The sequence below is a fragment of the Hylaeus volcanicus genome, unplaced genomic scaffold (genome assembly GCF_026283585.1).
Source record: "Hylaeus volcanicus isolate JK05 unplaced genomic scaffold, UHH_iyHylVolc1.0_haploid 12237, whole genome shotgun sequence".
Lineage (NCBI taxonomy): Eukaryota > Metazoa > Arthropoda > Insecta > Hymenoptera > Colletidae > Hylaeus > Hylaeus volcanicus.
In genome coordinates this window covers 950,906-967,030 of record NW_026533172.1, presented here as the reverse complement: position 1 = coordinate 967,030, position 16,125 = coordinate 950,906, and the positions used below count along the sequence as shown (strand labels likewise).

Sequence of the window (16,125 nt, the reverse complement as noted above, 5' to 3'; positions counted from 1 at the left end):
GATGACATTTATCAAATTCTCGATTCGTTCGAATCCAATTTAACTGTAATTTCATCAAACAGCTAAATTGAAACAAATTATTGTAGTGATGAATTGGCTTTTCTTTTAGTTTTTAGGAATTTCTGGAGTACGGGAGCGCGTAACTCGTGGAGCTGTCAATACAATACGTAACTTAGGTTTGGCTGGTGTACGCGTTTGGATGATGACAGGTCAATTGTGAAAATAAATTTGTGTCAGTAGTTTTTTTTTCTTAATGATTTCATTTAATAGGAGATCATTCGGAACTTGGACTACATATTGCGTATACATCCAAAATCTTTCAACCCACTTCTATTGTTTTTCAAGCGCATATATCGACTAATGCCTCAAAGTGCTCCATACTTCTTCGTGTAAGGATGGAAGAAAAAAAAAAACTCTCTGATCAATACTTTTAAATTGTATATTAAATAGACGGAAATACGCTCTTTGTATTCGCGTTTTTGTTCATTATTACAAACAAGACATATTGATGAACCAGTAGCATTATTAATTTCCGGGCCAGAAATTGAGCTTTTCTTAAGCTCAGCTGACTTAAAAGTTGTTTTTTGTAGTCTGGTATGCAATAAAAAATTTTTAAAAAAAATTAAAGTTCAATTTTTTTTTGTGTCTTGACCACCTTTTAGATATGTTGCAGTGATGCAGTCGTTTTTTGTCGAATGACACCCGAATTAAAACGACGCGTTATTCAGTTACTTAAAAATAAATTGACGCCTTCTCCAATCATTTTCGCTTTAGGAGATGGTTCTAACGATATTCCTATGTTTAAGGTAACTCTCTCTAGCGTTTATAACATTAATTTTTTAAAATCTTTTTTAACGCAATATCTTATGTTTTTTCTATCATCAATTCGTGATTCTAAACTTTATTTTCAAACTATTCAAATACTTTAAATCATCCCAACAACTTATAGACCGCTTTTTAAAAAGATTTCATGTATTTCATCTTCTTTTTGTTTCTACACATGGTCTTTTAAACACACTTTATTAAAAAATTGGTCAATAGTCTTCATTTTCAACTAGTAAAATACAACACAACGTATTTTGATTTTTTTTTTAAGGAAGCTGACGGTGGTATTGTCGTTATGAATACAAAGCAAAAGTGTTATGCTCCATGTTTGAATTCTCTTTACGTTCAAATCCCTTCTATTAAAGAAGTGAAGAGTTTGTTTTTTGTTCATGGACGATTATTTTCTAAGCGCATATGGTAACTCTACAGAATTAAAAAACGTACTTTTTTATTTTTAATTACCATAAAGGTTTGCAACAATTCTAGTGTATTATTCGGCTGGTTTGTTTTTGGGAGAAGTTGTTACATTAGGTTACTTTACTGGAAATACTTATAACTTTTTATATACGTTTGAACGTTTGTTGTTTTGTCAATTTTTCTTTTGTGCATGTATTATTTCTATTCATTCCTTATACTTTAAAGATATACCCAATCCAATTGCTGAGAATTTACCTTGGGCTTATCTTCTAGTATGTTTTCAGTTACCACTATTGTACTTTTTGTTATTCAAAACGAACACTACATCAGTCGCGTCGGGAGTTCCGAAGTAAATGCCCCTATATATTTGTTGAATTTATAAAAGGATTTTTGACTTTAATTGTATCCAACTATTTTATAACTATTCCTTACTTTTCCTCTTTGACATTTTATCACTATAATTTAACGATCAAAGATTTATATGTTGATTATACCACTGGTTTTCTATCATGTTGTGTATGGGAAATGATTATGGAAACTTGTCACGGATTAACTAAAAATTCTTTTTTACTTTATTTAAAGTGTATCATTTTATGGTACTTTTTGTTGTTTCTTGGATATATTTATTGGATTATTTCCTTTAGTAAATTTTTTTTTAAACCATGCTCAGGTACATTGTTTTTTTCTACCTATTTTCTTCAATGAACTTACAATAGATATCCTTATATTTGATGAACGACATTTAAGTTATTGGTGTCGACAACCGTATATTTTATTGGTGTGCTTTAGCGTTGCTACAAGTATTAATCTTACAAGACGAAGGTACGTTTTCATTTAAAACATACGCCAAATATACAAAGAATTCTTATCATTATAGATTCTTTTCTACAGTATTGGAAAGATTCTCACATAATTTAATTATTTTCTTATCAAATCTTTATTATCAAAAAAAAAGTCTCTTTAAAGATCTTTCTCAAAACACTCTACTATCCCAAATTACATCTATTTGTAATCCTTTAAAGAAGAAAAATGTTAAATTTCTTCCCTTACCTGTTCAATATAAATTAGTTCAAGATAATAATCGTCAACATGCGTTAACTTGTAATTTACCTTTTGTATCCGATATTGATAAACTTTCTGTTTTGGTTCACCTGAAAAGTCAACATCGTCAACGTCATTTGAGTGAAGATTTAGAAGCTCCTTCTTTTGAATTATTACAAATGTTTTGGGGAACTCGTTTCAAATTTGCTGATTTTCCAAAAAAGAAAACACCAAACTTTTTTGAAGAAAACATTCATATTACTGCACCCTTTTCTCAACGGTATTCATCTCATAAAAACAGTCACTCGACGACCGTGTCATCTTGTAAATCAATTCATTCTTATACAAATATAGCTGGATCTCTTAATTCAGCAACGTGTACAAAAAATTCACCTCATAATTTAATTCATGCAAAAGATTACGCACATAAAAAAAAAGAAGTACATGATTTCGATTTTATTCTTCATAAAACAAATCACGTACGTGATACGTTGAATTGGATAACATTGCGGTTTCACGATCCTCAGCTTGAAATAGAATATCAAAAATATCGAATATGTAGTGGCGAGTACGTTGAAATATTAATATCATTAACAAAAAAAACATTTTTTGCTTTCTAGAAATATGGAAAAAGTATTCTATTATATATTCTTTTTAATTTGGACAGCTTGTGTAGTGAATATTGTTTGGGATCTTAGGCTTTTTTTGGGCCGTGAAACTCAAGATTTTTTCGCCGTTTATTATCCGTCCAATGCTTTTCTTCTTGATTGTCTTGTGGTTTTTTTATCCTTTGCAATTTATTATTCCATCTTTCATTCAGAATGGTTTTATTTTTTAATACGTTTTATTTGCATTATTTGCACCATTAACAAAGAAATCATTCATTATACTAAATGTGAAGATGGAGCATCTTTTGCATCTATTATCTCTGTGCTCACTTTTGTTATTCTCCGTATACCTTTTTTTTATGCCTTGCTTCAGAATATTGTTTTTATGATTCTATTTAGCATAAGGTAAGGAAAACGCGTCAATTTATATAATGCTGTTGGTTTCAGATACATATGCACTTTTCAAAAATGTTTGGGGAATATAGAAAACGTAAATCACTTTTTTGAAGATACTAGTTTGTTTACTCCTAATGCAGAACTAAGCCATTTCAAATATAACGCGACCACTTCTTTTTATTCCGTAACCCATTTCGCCCCTTTTTTCATCGGAATTCAAATATTAATTGGTTTTGTTGGGTACAAACTAGAATACAATGAACGTTGTGGTTTCTTTCTTAGCTATCAAGCCCATGTAGCTCGGCAGAAACGTCGTGAAATGCTGAACACAATGCTGCCATCTTTTGTAGTAGAACAATACCTACGAGCTGCTTTGAATCTTACACGGTATGCAAAAAAAAAAAATGAAAAAAAAAAAAACTACTTGTTATAGATCGCTAGGCACTGTGGAACCAAAAGAACATAGTATTGTTTCAGTTGTATTTTGTGACGTACACAATTTTGAGCAATTAATAACAAATGTTAAACCAACGCATTTAATTCAAGTAAATTCTTTGTTTTGTACTAGTTAAAAAAAAATGTTGCTTTTGACTTAGGCGTTAGATTCCCTTTTTTTGTGCTTTGATAAGTGCGTTGATTTTCATAAAGGGGCTAAAGTGGAGACCGTTTTTGAAACATACCTTGTAGCGACAAGTTTGAATGCAGAAGGCTCTTCACCAAACAATAACGACACAAATCATGCTCATATTGCAGTAGAGTAAACTTTTTTTTTTTTTTTTTTTGTTTTTTTGATTTTCATTTTTAGAATAGGTAGAAGCATGCTAGAGATAGCCAGATGTATGGTTTATCAAACTAAAACTGTTTCAGTAGATGCTTCTTCATATGATAATTTAAAAAGAAATAATAAAACGAAATTCGAGCGTATTCATGTTCGCATTGGAATACACTCCGGATCTGTTTATAGTGGAGTTGTTGGTGTAAAGAAGCCCCAGTACTGTTTATTTGGAGATACAGTCAATACAGCGAGTCGTATGAAAAGTACTGGAATGTGTGACAGAATCCACATATCCCAGATCACTTATTCCTTTTTAAAAAAAGATTATAAATACAAATGGGAACCACGACTTATTCAAGTAAAGGGTATTGGATTAATGAAAACATATTTATTACAACCCGCCTATGAAAAATCGCATTATCATCGGTCGTCTCATCAATGGGTGTCAAGTTTGTCAATGTTTGAAATCAATACAAGCTCTTCATTTAGTAAAGATATCAAGAAAATTTATCAATGTGAAGAAATGTATTCAAAAGATACTTTCTTGAATAAATCCAAATTATCTAAAAACTCAATGATATTAAAACCGACAAGCGATCTAAAAACTTTTCAAAAAACTCCTTTATGGATTGTTTCCAGGTCCTCAACATTAAGTTCTTCTTTATCCTTTAATCTCTACACAAAACCTTTTATTTTTCAATGTTGTATACAATGTTGTCATTGGTGTTTAAGAAATTTTTTTTTTCCGATTCCTACTTTTTTGCATATCCCTTCTTTTACTATATCTCAATGCAAAAACAACTCAAATGAAGTGAAAACAAAACATTATTATCGTAAAAAATTAGCTCCCATCAACTCTATCGTTTGCCCTGAATCTAAATATTACATGTTCAGTCGACTGTTGTGTTTTCGTAATGCGTTTGTTGAGGAAAAGTTTTGTAGCCAATTTTATAAAAATGAACTTAACATGAGTTCTATTGAGCAATCTCTCATTTTATTCCTAGTAAGAAAATACGTATCCTTTGAAAGTCATTCAAAATTTAGTTAAAGTTAGTTTATGCTCTTCAATGTTTTAATTATTTATTTTCAATGGTTTTTAATGTAATTTTATAAAATCGTCTATTACTTTTTTATATATTGTTTTTTTAATAGATTTTATTTATTACTGAAACTTGGGCAATACTTCTTTTACCGACTCAAAATAATGTTAAAAACAAAGTCGACATTGAATATCTTCATTGGACAACAAGAATGTTTTTCAACGCTACGCTAGTTTTTCTTTTTTGTCTTATAAGAGAAAACTTTTCTTCTGTTATTTGGGTATTGTTGTAAATAAAAAAAGTTACTATTTTATTATGATATAAAGCAGAAGAAAGTGACAAGACATTTTCTGATTGGAATTCTCCATTTCATTTTATTGATGGCAGGAACCATTATTATTCTGACAAATATTATGACTTCTGTTTCTTTACTAGACAAAAGAAAACTCTTTCTTGCTTCTTTCAATAATAGTCCAATTATTTTTTTGACACTCAACTTTATTGTTATGACGCCCAAATTTTCTTGGTTTCCTAGTGACAAGTTACAATTTTTTTTTTATATAACTATTCTCAACAGTTGCTCTGGTTTACTATTTTCTCAAGCCCTGGCTTTTAATTTAACCCTAATCACAATTTTATGTATTATTATTGGAATAAATATGTATAAGGGTCTCAACTCATCAAACTCATGTGTCTTAGTGTGTTTTCTTGTTGTAAATCTTATTTCTAACTATTTAAAAGAATCAACTGACCGTACATTATTTGTTGCTAATGAAGAACTTCAGTTAACAGCACAAAGAGCTCAGGAACTATTAGAGGATATGCTTCCCCGTCAAGTATTTTATTGATATGATTTTTTATAATGACTCTTTTCATTTATAGATTTTATGCGAATACCAAGAAGATCGACTTAAATTGGCATACAAACATGAAAACATGTCGTTTTTATTTGCTGACATTTGTCATTTTACACCGTGGGCTAAACGAACGGAAGCAAAAGAGGTAATCACTACATCATTTTTCTCCACTGTACTTTTACATTTTTTTAGGTTATTCGATTATTGCAACAACTTTTTAATCAATTTGATTATTACGCATCTTGTTTTAATTTATTTAAACTGTGTACTATCGGTGATGCTTACATCGCCGTCACTGAACCCCTTGTAAGGAATGAAAGTTCTCGATCGGCTGCAGCACATGGTGGTAAACGTGTTTTACAAATGGCAGAAGCTATGACAGTTGCCATTAAATCAATGCGATCTGAAAAACAAGTGAAAAAAACAATTAGAAAAAAAAAATAAAAATACAATTGTATTACTTTTTTTAGATATGGGACTTAGGAATGCGGATAGGTGTTCATTATGGAGATTGTTTTGGAGGTATGATCGGTTCTGGACGACTACGTTATGACTTATGGGGTCATGACGTTATAACTGCGAATACGATGGAATCTGAGGGAAAACCAGGACACATTTGCGCTTCGGATTCTTTTTGTAATTTAATTGAGGAAGAATTTCCAAAGTAAGAACGTCTATTATTAATATGATTTTGGTACTAACACGATGTTTAAATTACTTAATAATCTTTACAACCTCTTAAAAATAATCCTTTTTTATTTTCAGGCAGTTTGATTTTCAATTTTATAAAATGGTCAATGTGTGCGGTAAACAAGTTAAAACGTATCTTCTCGCCAATACATGTCAAAACGACGTAAATAAAGGTTTTGATTTTTCAATCCATCAAGGCATGTAGTCTTTTTGTTAGCAACGACTAAAGATTGATTTGTAAATTCTTTCTCTTGAATATTAGAAAAAAATAATATTGAAACCAATAGAAAACCATAATAAGTTTAATATTTTATTTTTTTTTATTTTAAAAACTGTATGTTTTTTTATGATACTAGAAATTAAGTGAACATGCTTTGTTTAAATAATAATACACACATCTTTTTATAAGATTCGTTAAATTAAAATAAGCTTATTTTTTTAATCTATGCCTGCATCTAATTTTTGTGACTGTGTCAAAAAAAACATGTCAGTCTGGTTCCTCATAGGGTTGCCACCGTAACTCTCACGTTGAGGTCATCATGAACAATAAATCACGTACTTTCGATGAAGAATTACATTTTATTGAGAAAATTAATGAAATAAAGTATCGAATAAGAAAAGGGTTTGTCCCTAACATGAAAACAGACGGAATTGTTTATGTCAATTCAAATTTAAAACAACTTTTAATTGATGAGCTAGAGCATTACTCATTACAAAATGCTCAACAAATTTTCAAACCATATAATCGGAACAAAGAAATCACAGAAAGCATAGGAGGATTTTTACCTGCTTTGAAACAGATAGCCAACGTAGCGTCTCTTCCGGGAATAGTAGGTAACTCTATCGGTTTGCCCGATGTTCACTCAGGTATGTGAAATAAGCTTTTACATTTGTGAATACAACAAATTTTATTTAAACACTTTGTATAAAAACTTTTGCGTACATTTATTAGTCACAACGCGGTGATGTTACTCTTTCACAAACAAAGAGGAATTATTCATCAAAGTATGTGCAATTAAAAAGTTAAGGCTACTATGTCAAACAGCTATATAATCTATCACAATTTACGTAGAAATTATCAAACTATGTTTTTTTCTTTGTTATATGACTTTTGTGAACATATTTATTATATAGATTTAATTTTTTTAAAAATTATACATGCGTAACATTTAGGCTACGGATTCGCTATTGGTAATATGGCTGCGTTCGATACTGGTGATCCGCAATCAATCATCTCTCCGGGGGGTGTAGGATTTGACATTAACTGCGGAGTCAGACTATTACGGACAAATCTCACTGAACAGGATATTCTTCCTATTAAAGAAAAATTAGCGCAATCTATGTTTGATCATATACCAGTAGGCGTCGGAAGTCAAGGTATATTTCCTTGCAGCAACTATGGTAGGGAAAATTTATAACTAAACATATATTTAGACACACCAATAAATCAAGCCTGTGTCTAATACTACATATTTAAAATTATCGTTCAAAATATTTCGTCATAGATTTAGACGAAATTTTATTACTGGGAATGGACTGGTCATTAAGAGAAGGGTTCTCATGGCCTGAAGATAAGGAACACTGTGAAGAGTATGGCAGATTAACATCAGCCAATCCTGTAGCAGTCTCTAGTCGTGCCAAACGAAGAGGACTATTGCAATTGGGAACATTAGGTGCTGGAAACCATTACGCTGAAGTGCAAATCGTCGATGAAATATATGACGAAATTGCGGCAAAACAGATGGGGCTTTTCCAGAAAGGGCAAGTCTGCGTCATGATTCACACTGGTTCCAGAGGCTTAGGCCATCAAGTAGCTACAGATTCTTTGTTATCTCTTCAAACTCAAAGTTCGGGAGTTCAAGTAAACGATAAACAACTTGCTTGTGCACGGATTAATTCTCCAGAAGGGCAAAAATATTTAAAAGGTATGGCTGCTGCTGCTAATTACGCTTGGGTCAATAGGTTAGAAATATAGTTTTGTCTATTATTTTTCATATTTTAGACTTACAGGTCGGTCATAACATTCCTTGCTAGACAAGCGTTCGCTAAGGTGTGTAATTCTACCCCTGATGACTTGGATATGTGCGTCATCTATGATGTATCCCATAATGTAGCAAAATTTGAAGTAATTTTTTCAGAGAATAAAATTATTGATTTAAAATCTTTTTTTTTCTGATTAGCAACATTGTATTAATGGAAAACCAAAGGAATTGCTGATACACAGAAAAGGCTCCACTAGAGCCTTTCCTCCTCATCATCCATTAATACCTTTAGATTATCAATTTATTGGTCAACCTGTTTTGATAGGTGGCACCATGGGTACAAATTCCTATATTGCATTAGGGACTGTCCAAGGAATGAGTGAAACATTTGGTTCAACGTGTCATGGGGCGGGTCGCGCATTAAGTCGTAATAAAAGTCGAAATACATTAGACTACAAAGACGTTTTACAAAAATTACATGATAAAGGAATCTCGGTAAAAAATATTAAATTATAAATTTTTGTTAGAAAACGTAGATTGTTTTTTCTATTATAGGTTCGTGTAGCTTCTTCTAAACTTATAATGGAAGAAGCTTCTGAAGCTTACAAGGATGTCTCTGAAGTTGTCAATGTATGTCATTGTAATCAACAATTTTTGAAAAATATATATATCACTACTCAGACTTGCCATGCCGCCGGTATATCAAAAAAATGTGTCAAATTACGACCCATAGCTGTTATAAAAGGATAAAATAAAGTAAAACTTAAGAATATTGGAGCGAATTATAACCATATTTATAGTTTAGTGATTTCAATATATATATGAATTTATTATATTTAATTCAAGTGTATATTAAAAACATTACTGTAGTAATCTATCTTTTTTTACGATAAATATGTTTATTTTTTGTATAGTTTTTCTCACTTAATACTCAAAAACGATTACATATTGTTCCAGAATTTTTTCAAAACCGTTGTATCATTCTGCACAATTACTGATGTCGCATGTTGAAAACAAATTTTATCAGAAAAAAAAATTGTAAATTTACACATATAATATGCACGAAACCAAAAACGTCATAGAAACCAAATTCAATCAATTTGAACCAAACAGTAATTCTTTCTCTAATTTACCTCATTTAATACTTCAAGAAGCTAATAAAAAGGTATATGAGAAATCCTTACTTTATATAATCTAGTGCTATGAAATAAGATTAATTTTGAGGAGCCTTCCCAGGAATGGAGTATACATATGAGCTCCGTTGCAATTTTAGATGAATTTTTCACTCAAGAAGCAATATTAGATAAAGTAGATCAGTTTATGTCTGTAATAATTTTCATGTTTAATTCTCAGACTTTTCAGGAAGAACTTACTTTCTTTTTATCATTAGCTCAACTTCAAAATGAATGCTACAAATCAGAAAATTCGCCAGGATTACGGCTACCTGAAAAGTTTTTTGAGACACTTAGTGATATTGAAAGTCGGATAGATAACATTACTGAAGCAGACATTTTACAACGCATTTTGGCAACAGCAGAGGAACAGCGTGATTCTTTAACAGCTGCGTTGAAGAGTGCAAATAATGAAGATACACCTATAATACTTGAACAGTAAGAAACTTGAATCAAGAACAAAATTATAACTGCTAAAAGTATTCTAGTTTTCAAACATTAAGGTCACGTTTTGTGCCGAAAATACGTTATTCATGCAAAAAAAGAAAATGTATGTATATTTAATGTATATATTTTCACTACGATGGTATTCCTTTGTAAAAAACTGAGATGAAATTTTTGTGCTATATGAAAAGGTAATAATAAACGTACAGCAACATGTTTTAATTAGCTCACGTGATGGCTAAAAATAACACAGGACGCTTTTAATGTAATATGGTTATATTTTTCATCTAATATAAGCTTATTAAAAAAAGATATGAATATAGTATTGTTTAGTACGATTATCGGAAACATAACACGGAAAACACAAAATTATATTTTATCTCTTGTATAACTGTTTCGTTTTTCATTCATTATTTACATCACAAAACAAAATGTAAACGTTTTGTCGTAGCCTTATTAGCTTAGTTGGTAGAGCGTTCGCTTTGTAAGCGAAAGGTCACTGGTTCGACTCCGGTATAAGGCTTTTAATTCTTTGTATTTTTGGTATTCAGGTAAAATGGAACAAAAAGAAAGCATGGTAGCATTACTCTTTATAAACCGTTTCAAAGAAATTCAAATACGAATGTTTTACCACTTTTACCAATAAACACAAACTAGTTAATTTTTTCGGTTGTACGGCTTATTACATTTTTTTAATCTCACGCACCTTTTTTATTTTCTTCCAATAAAGTTAACTTTATATTTTTTCAATTCCAAACATAATTTAAGTTTTATCTAAAATTATTTATGAACAGTAAATATTCGTCAACATATAAAATACTCTATACGTGAGCTGATTAACCCTTGAACTCTTGAAACCGTAAAGACAGATAAACATAGCAGCCTTATTAGCTTAGTTGGTAGAGCGTTCGCTTAGTAAGCGAAAGGTCACTGGTTCGATTCCGGTATAAGGCTTTTATTTTAATTTTTTTATTTAAAAAAAAACATTTATGTAGTATTGTTTCATTGAAAGGTTAAAAAACACTTTTATCGTTAGAATAATTTCTTAATACTACTCACAGTATTTTTTAATGAGAACACACAAACATACGTTTTGATGTATTTAAAATTATACACGGAGCGTGACCAACAGGTAAATTTAGAAGACGTTGCGTTTTTCCTTAGCCTTATTAGCTTAGTTGGTAGAGCGTTCGCTTAGTAAGCGAAAGGCCACTGGTTCGATTCCGGTATAAGGCTGTTACTGTTTTTGATAATCATTATGACAAGCTTTGATAACGTTTTGAACTTTTGCTCTGTCAAAATATATTAAAAACAAATATGAGTGAATATTTGGCTGTAAACAACACATGAATCGTAACGATATAGTGAACATAGTTTCATACTATGAAATTTCAAAGTAGACTGTATCACAACGGACAATGAATATAGTTTTTATGCGTATACTGAACATCTTACTACTTGTATGCCTCATTAGCTTAGTTGGTAGAGCGTTCGCTTTGTAAGCGAAAGGTCACTGGTTCGACTCCGGTATGAGGCTGTTCTTACATTTTTTGTTTGTTTTGATTTTTTTTTTTATTTCTATATAAACACAATTGGCATATGAAAATTTTTAAATGGTTCTACACAATATTTAGTCGTATAATTTACAACTATTAAAACTAAAAAACTAAACTTTGTTTAGTTATATTTCTCTTAAGCGGGTTTAACAGTTAAGTCGTAGCCTTATTAGCTTAGTTGGTAGAGCGTTCGCTTCGTAAGCGAGAGGTCACTGGTTCGACTCCGGTATAAGGCTAGACTATTTAATTTTTTTTGGTAGACGTTCCGTTTTCCTTCATTTTTACATGACAAGCAGGCATCAACGATTTTTGATGTTTTAAAAGAACAACTCATGTAACTCTACTTTTGCTGTTTTTATAAAATGAAATCGAGTGTTGCGTAATACAACTGAGAAATCAAGAGTACGAAACAAAAGACTTTGTTATTGCAAAGTGTATTAAATTAATACATTTTCATTAAAAATAAATGACGTAAAATTGATTAGGCATAGCATTTTTGTGTTCAGCGTAAGCAGCACGAACACATTTTTTTATAGAACCAAGTCACCCAAACTTTTTTTGTCACAGATTGGCAGTAAAACCTTAATACCCATTTGGTTATGTAGCATTTCCTATTTTCTTTATTCATTATAATTACTTCAACTCTTATAATATAATGATCTATTTATTTGTACGAAATTAATAGTCCTTAGAAAGCTTCTTTTATGTATCATGGCGTTTGTGGATAAAGTGAAACCAGCTCAGAAAAGTATATTTCAAAAATTTGAATTGCATAGTAAAATTTTTTGTTTTCGTTGTGAATTTAGTTGTAGTTCGTTTCCTTCCTCCAACACTGCCTGATAAAGTTTTTCATGAGTCAATACCAAAGCAATTCCTGGATGAAATCACATGGTATCGTTATTGTCAGGGAAAAAGGAGGTATACTCAACATTTTAAAACAATTTTATACTTTTTTTTTTTAGAAAATCTATACAAAAGGAAAGCACTAATTCACGAGCGTATTTAAACTTTTCGTGTGGAAATGTGGCGGCGAATTTTTTACTATCCTTTCATGTAATAGATTTAACCTAAATATATCGTCATAGTTTAATATGTAGGGAACATCATTTGTGGATGAAAAAGGACAGGTTTTCAGGGCAGTTGTGTGTTATGTGCCGTATCAACAAGTTCCACGACCAACTGCTTCTGTGGATAAAAAAAAAAATACTATGGCTACAGGTAACTTACCTAAAAGTTCGTTAGCTTTATGTGATTTTTTACGTTTTTTAGTGCATAGTTTTAATGCTAGACAATGCTAGTGAAGCAATGTCTTAAAGTTTCGTCTTGTTTTAGCAAGCAACTTTTAGTAATTATAAATAAAAAAATTGTTCGAGTTGAGGCAAAACGTCCCGGAAAAAATACTAACCTTATTCTCATACTTTTTTTTAGATTCTCTCTATTTAAGCTTTGTAGAATCATTAGAGCAACCCGTTGGAAAGCCGGTATCACAAGATGTTAGCGATGTGAAATCGACACTAATCACACCCCTTGTGCAAGAGTTGTCACAACGGCGCAAGTTGAACGCTGAGCAAAAACAACTAAATGAAAAGAAAAAAAAAGCAATCAAGATTAAAAAAAAAGAAGTACCAACTCATGCCTCGTATAATTCTAATGTATCTAACCGAACAAGTTCCCCACATCATTTTACTCGAAAACAAAACGTTACCGATTCTACTCCTCGAGAAAAAAAAAAATCGTCACATAGAGGGAAAAAAATAGATCGTGGAAAAAGAGCGTCTAAAAAAGAAAACCCGGTGACATTACCACCTCCTAAATCACGTATGTGCATCCATATTTTGTTAAAATTATCCTTTTATATTTTTTGTGTTACAGAGGTAATTTCCAAATATAGTTTAACTTTATATAGGTAATCTTAATGCATGATCCACTATTTTATCAGTATTCAAAAGAGGCTAATCGTGAAGAACTTCCTCATGTTAAAAGTCCATGTATTTTCCGAGAAAAACATACCAAGGATGAGAAACGAAATAAAAATAATCGTCGTGTGACGGCTAGACGAGTTCCTATTATATTGTCCAGAAAATCTATAGTTCCCGAGCAAAATAAAGTTGAGAGTAAAGAATATTATGCATCTCATATAAAGCTAAAAGAAGGAAGGCGTGAAAACTGAGAAACCTTTAATTTCATTATGATGATTTTTTTTTTGATCCCGCAGTAAATTATCTGATCAAAACCTCATTTTATTAAAGAATGAGTTAACAAGGTTTTCTGGAAAGATCTTTTGTAATCTTATATAACAGTAATTTATAAATACAAAAAGCGTCCCGAAATCCGTTTCTTTTCGCAAAAACCTGACACTTTACAGCCATAACATCTTTTTGGTTAGTGGACATGTTTCAGTGTATTTGTGTTTATAAATATATAAAAATCACCCGTATGGTTTGGAATGAAAAAAAAAAGAACGTTATTTGCAGCATTATAAAAGTCAAGCGATTGAAAATAAACAAGTTTCAGTATTTATGATGTTTATAGTAAATCACACTCGTCACGTAAATATTCTCCTATATCACCTTGATGAAAAGCTACGACGGCCTCATTGTCTGCTAATCGCATTTCATTCGTTGAACGTGAAGTAACACCGAAACCTACAAAAACGAATATACAATAATGTTTCTTATTTGCAAAGCGTGAGAAAAACGCTTTTACCTAGTGGTATATCGTTCATTGACAATATTATAACTCCAACATTTTTTGACGTATTTTCAGTGACTTTGGCTAGGTGGCGCTAATACAATAAAATTAAAAACTGTTGAATTGTTCCATTCCATACCTTAACCACATGATTGCCATATAAAAACACTTGTTCACCTGCTGGTTTTAACCATATTTTGTTTATAGCATAAAGCGACAGCCAACGTAAACACGTTATTTTAAGATTAAACTTTTTAGTTTTTGAAAATTTTCCTAAGCATGTTCCTAAGCTAATCTATTGACGCTATATGAATTTGATTAATTAAGTTTTATCACGTACCAATTGCTTTTTTGGAACACAACCTGCGTATTTACAGACTCTAGCGCTTACATAGTAAACTCTTTCTTTGTTGATACGAAACACATGAGGATCATGTTCATTTCCGACGAGATTCACCAAATTTTTGCCAATACTAAACAAAAAAACGCACAGTAAAACACTCACTTCATAGTAACAACTAAGAACAATACAATTTCGTTAATTTTTCAAAAACAATTTTGTTTTCTTCTTCGGTTAAAGCCCTCATAAGTTGGACAGTGTCGTCGATTGTTCAGAGTCACTTCTTGGTTTTCTTTTTGCATGCTGCTGCTCACACAGATTCACAAATATGGACAAGAATGCTACCAAGTTAAAAGCAAGCTTCTCAATTGTGACTCGACAACTGTCTACTTTAGTAACTTAGAAAGGTACGTTTTAAGGGTGTGTCTATGGATCGAATACACGTGTAAAACATATATTACACATTGTCATAACTCTACTGCAATTTCTTGTCGAATTCAACCAACCATTAAAACAAAATAATACTTTTCTTCTGTTATGACTCTATTGCTAAAAACCCAGGATGCGATTCAATCAAACGAGTCAACGAAGGAATTCAATTTATCATTTCGCAACTATAGGCCTAAGTGTAAAAAATTAGAAAAATACTTAAAACAAAACAAATCAATTGTGCAAAACATCGAAAAAAGTTTAGATCACGAAATGCTAGATGCTATAAATTCTTTTATCAAAAAGGTAATTTATCTTAAAACTAAGCTTTTCATAATGTTATTAGTGCTTTGCGATTTGCTATTTGAAAAAACTCAGGATCCTTTAACGCAACTTGAAATAAAACATTCTAACCTTGATCTTAAAAGAGATTTGTCTAAAAAGTTAAACTCGGTAGTACCCCAAACTAATGCAGCTTTGCTATGCCTAATAAAAAAGGATGCTGAAATAAATAAATACAATCAATCAGCACAAGCAAAACTTTTAGAACTATCAATTGAAGACAAAGTACAAGCATCAAGGAGCTCAGATGATGATGCTTGTTAATAGACTTAACGAATTCGAAACACTTCCATGTGCACTTGGCTACTTTTTTCTTTCCTTACTGTTTCTTTAAACTGCATGTTTTATACACTGGGGAAATGAAACTAATAAAAAATAAAAACATAGCAACACTGTTGTCTTTTAAACTATTATCCAGTGCTAAAATAATATGTTGACTTGTTTTGAGTCGGTATCAATTGTTTGTTTGAACTCTTATGTTAACATCTTGGTCAAAGTTTGGGAATTTGTGGGATTGGGT

The 16,125-nt window shown here is 31.1% G+C and overlaps 6 protein-coding genes and 5 non-coding genes across 14 annotated transcripts; 10 read left to right on the top strand and 1 right to left on the bottom strand.

Moving 5' to 3' along the window:
- The first annotated feature begins 131 nt into the window (after positions 1 to 131).
- LOC128884301 (guanylate cyclase alpha-like) lies at positions 132 to 7,039 on the top strand. 2 transcript variants are annotated; one of them, XM_054137598.1, is made up of 20 exons: positions 132 to 209; positions 271 to 389; positions 451 to 594; positions 663 to 806; positions 1,097 to 1,242; positions 1,295 to 1,514; positions 1,573 to 1,912; positions 1,959 to 2,064; positions 2,120 to 2,851; positions 2,904 to 3,296; positions 3,339 to 3,674; positions 3,721 to 3,832; positions 3,884 to 4,044; positions 4,093 to 5,065; positions 5,215 to 5,382; positions 5,432 to 5,938; positions 5,985 to 6,104; positions 6,152 to 6,373; positions 6,430 to 6,623; positions 6,725 to 7,039. In XM_054137598.1, exons 1-20 carry the CDS (start codon positions 200 to 202, stop codon positions 6,852 to 6,854), a joined length of 5,277 nt encoding a protein of 1,758 aa, XP_053993573.1. In that variant the 5' UTR covers positions 132 to 199; the 3' UTR covers positions 6,855 to 7,039. The 2 variants fall into 2 exon arrangements, with proteins under 2 accessions (XP_053993573.1, XP_053993572.1); XM_054137597.1 differs by having other exon boundaries at positions 5,429 to 5,938.
- Positions 7,040 to 7,188: 149 nt separating this feature from the next.
- Positions 7,189 to 9,545, top strand: LOC128884304 (uncharacterized). The gene is made up of 7 exons (XM_054137601.1): positions 7,189 to 7,516; positions 7,823 to 8,050; positions 8,155 to 8,611; positions 8,660 to 8,774; positions 8,830 to 9,126; positions 9,187 to 9,261; positions 9,313 to 9,545. Exons 1-7 carry the CDS (start codon positions 7,189 to 7,191, stop codon positions 9,379 to 9,381), a joined length of 1,569 nt encoding a protein of 522 aa, XP_053993576.1. The 3' UTR covers positions 9,382 to 9,545.
- A 139-nt stretch (positions 9,546 to 9,684) lies between these two features.
- On the top strand, positions 9,685 to 10,485 carry LOC128884246 (uncharacterized). Of its 3 annotated transcripts, none has more exons than XM_054137499.1 (3): positions 9,685 to 9,796; positions 9,844 to 9,939; positions 9,994 to 10,485. In XM_054137499.1, the coding sequence occupies exons 1-3, from the start codon at positions 9,689 to 9,691 to the stop codon at positions 10,243 to 10,245; spliced, it is 456 nt and encodes a 151-aa protein (XP_053993474.1). In that variant the 5' UTR covers positions 9,685 to 9,688; the 3' UTR covers positions 10,246 to 10,485. The 3 variants fall into 3 exon arrangements, with proteins under 3 accessions (XP_053993474.1, XP_053993473.1, XP_053993475.1); XM_054137498.1 differs by having other exon boundaries at positions 9,985 to 10,485; XM_054137500.1 differs by lacking the exon at positions 9,844 to 9,939 and having other exon boundaries at positions 9,687 to 9,796; positions 9,985 to 10,485.
- A 212-nt stretch (positions 10,486 to 10,697) lies between these two features.
- Trnat-ugu (transfer RNA threonine (anticodon UGU)) lies at positions 10,698 to 10,770 on the top strand. The gene has a single exon. It is a non-coding gene; the product is annotated as a tRNA-Thr (tRNA).
- Positions 10,771 to 11,128: 358 nt separating this feature from the next.
- On the top strand, positions 11,129 to 11,201 carry Trnat-agu (transfer RNA threonine (anticodon AGU)). Its single transcript has one exon. It is a non-coding gene; the product is annotated as a tRNA-Thr (tRNA).
- A 209-nt stretch (positions 11,202 to 11,410) lies between these two features.
- Positions 11,411 to 11,483, top strand: Trnat-agu (transfer RNA threonine (anticodon AGU)). The gene has a single exon. It is a non-coding gene; the product is annotated as a tRNA-Thr (tRNA).
- Positions 11,484 to 11,711: 228 nt separating this feature from the next.
- On the top strand, positions 11,712 to 11,784 carry Trnat-ugu (transfer RNA threonine (anticodon UGU)). Its single transcript has one exon. It is a non-coding gene; the product is annotated as a tRNA-Thr (tRNA).
- Positions 11,785 to 11,966: 182 nt separating this feature from the next.
- Trnat-cgu (transfer RNA threonine (anticodon CGU)) lies at positions 11,967 to 12,039 on the top strand. Its single transcript has one exon. It is a non-coding gene; the product is annotated as a tRNA-Thr (tRNA).
- Positions 12,040 to 12,415: 376 nt separating this feature from the next.
- On the top strand, positions 12,416 to 13,973 carry LOC128884468 (uncharacterized). Its single transcript, XM_054137898.1, has 6 exons — positions 12,416 to 12,551; positions 12,610 to 12,721; positions 12,766 to 12,856; positions 12,901 to 13,021; positions 13,232 to 13,677; positions 13,743 to 13,973. The coding sequence occupies exons 1-6, from the start codon at positions 12,515 to 12,517 to the stop codon at positions 13,971 to 13,973; spliced, it is 1,038 nt and encodes a 345-aa protein (XP_053993873.1). The 5' UTR covers positions 12,416 to 12,514.
- On the bottom strand, positions 13,715 to 15,207 carry LOC128884280 (uncharacterized). Its single transcript, XM_054137562.1, has 5 exons — positions 15,026 to 15,207; positions 14,835 to 14,967; positions 14,634 to 14,789; positions 14,510 to 14,588; positions 13,715 to 14,448 (listed from the first exon to the last, which is right to left on the bottom strand). Exons 1-5 carry the CDS (start codon positions 15,079 to 15,081, stop codon positions 14,330 to 14,332), a joined length of 543 nt encoding a protein of 180 aa, XP_053993537.1. The 5' UTR covers positions 15,082 to 15,207; the 3' UTR covers positions 13,715 to 14,329.
- Positions 15,208 to 15,229: 22 nt separating this feature from the next.
- On the top strand, positions 15,230 to 16,010 carry LOC128884282 (uncharacterized). Its single transcript, XM_054137564.1, has 2 exons — positions 15,230 to 15,569; positions 15,642 to 16,010. The coding sequence occupies exons 1-2, from the start codon at positions 15,372 to 15,374 to the stop codon at positions 15,867 to 15,869; spliced, it is 426 nt and encodes a 141-aa protein (XP_053993539.1). The 5' UTR covers positions 15,230 to 15,371; the 3' UTR covers positions 15,870 to 16,010.
- The last annotated feature ends 115 nt before the right edge of the window (positions 16,011 to 16,125 follow it).

Bases quoted from the DNA above. Each gene is read 5' to 3' on its own strand.
- LOC128884304 (XM_054137601.1), top strand. From the start codon at position 7,189: ATGAACAATAAATCACGTACTTTCGATGAAGAATTACATTTTATTGAG. The intron at 7,517-7,822 runs GTATGTGAAATA...CGTAACATTTAG, and splicing joins TTTGCCCGATGTTCACTCAG to GCTACGGATTCGCTATTGGT. The intron at 8,775-8,829 runs GTAATTTTTTCA...TTTTCTGATTAG, and splicing joins ATAATGTAGCAAAATTTGAA to CAACATTGTATTAATGGAAA.
- LOC128884246 (XM_054137498.1), top strand. From the start codon at position 9,689: ATGCACGAAACCAAAAACGTCATAGAAACCAAATTCAATCAATTTGAA. The intron at 9,797-9,843 runs GTATATGAGAAA...CTATGAAATAAG, and splicing joins TTCAAGAAGCTAATAAAAAG to ATTAATTTTGAGGAGCCTTC. The intron at 9,940-9,984 runs GTAGATCAGTTT...TTTAATTCTCAG, and splicing joins AAGAAGCAATATTAGATAAA to ACTTTTCAGGAAGAACTTAC.
- LOC128884282 (XM_054137564.1), top strand. From the start codon at position 15,372: ATGACTCTATTGCTAAAAACCCAGGATGCGATTCAATCAAACGAGTCA. The intron at 15,570-15,641 runs GTAATTTATCTT...GAAAAAACTCAG, and splicing joins TAAATTCTTTTATCAAAAAG to GATCCTTTAACGCAACTTGA.
- LOC128884280 (XM_054137562.1), bottom strand. From the start codon at position 15,081: ATGAGGGCTTTAACCGAAGAAGAAAACAAAATTGTTTTTGAAAAATTA. The intron at 14,589-14,633 runs GTATGGAATGGA...TTATTGTATTAG, and splicing joins ATGGCAATCATGTGGTTAAG to CGCCACCTAGCCAAAGTCAC. The intron at 14,449-14,509 runs GTAAAAGCGTTT...TCGTTTTTGTAG, and splicing joins AATGAACGATATACCACTAG to GTTTCGGTGTTACTTCACGT.
- LOC128884468 (XM_054137898.1), top strand. From the start codon at position 12,515: ATGGCGTTTGTGGATAAAGTGAAACCAGCTCAGAAAA. The intron at 12,552-12,609 runs GTATATTTCAAA...TTGTGAATTTAG, and splicing joins AGTGAAACCAGCTCAGAAAA to TTGTAGTTCGTTTCCTTCCT. The intron at 13,678-13,742 runs GTAATTTCCAAA...CTATTTTATCAG, and splicing joins ATATTTTTTGTGTTACAGAG to TATTCAAAAGAGGCTAATCG.
- LOC128884301 (XM_054137597.1), top strand. The intron at 3,833-3,883 runs GTAAATTCTTTG...CTTTTGACTTAG, and splicing joins AACCAACGCATTTAATTCAA to GCGTTAGATTCCCTTTTTTT. The intron at 6,105-6,151 runs GTAATCACTACA...ACATTTTTTTAG, and splicing joins AACGAACGGAAGCAAAAGAG to GTTATTCGATTATTGCAACA.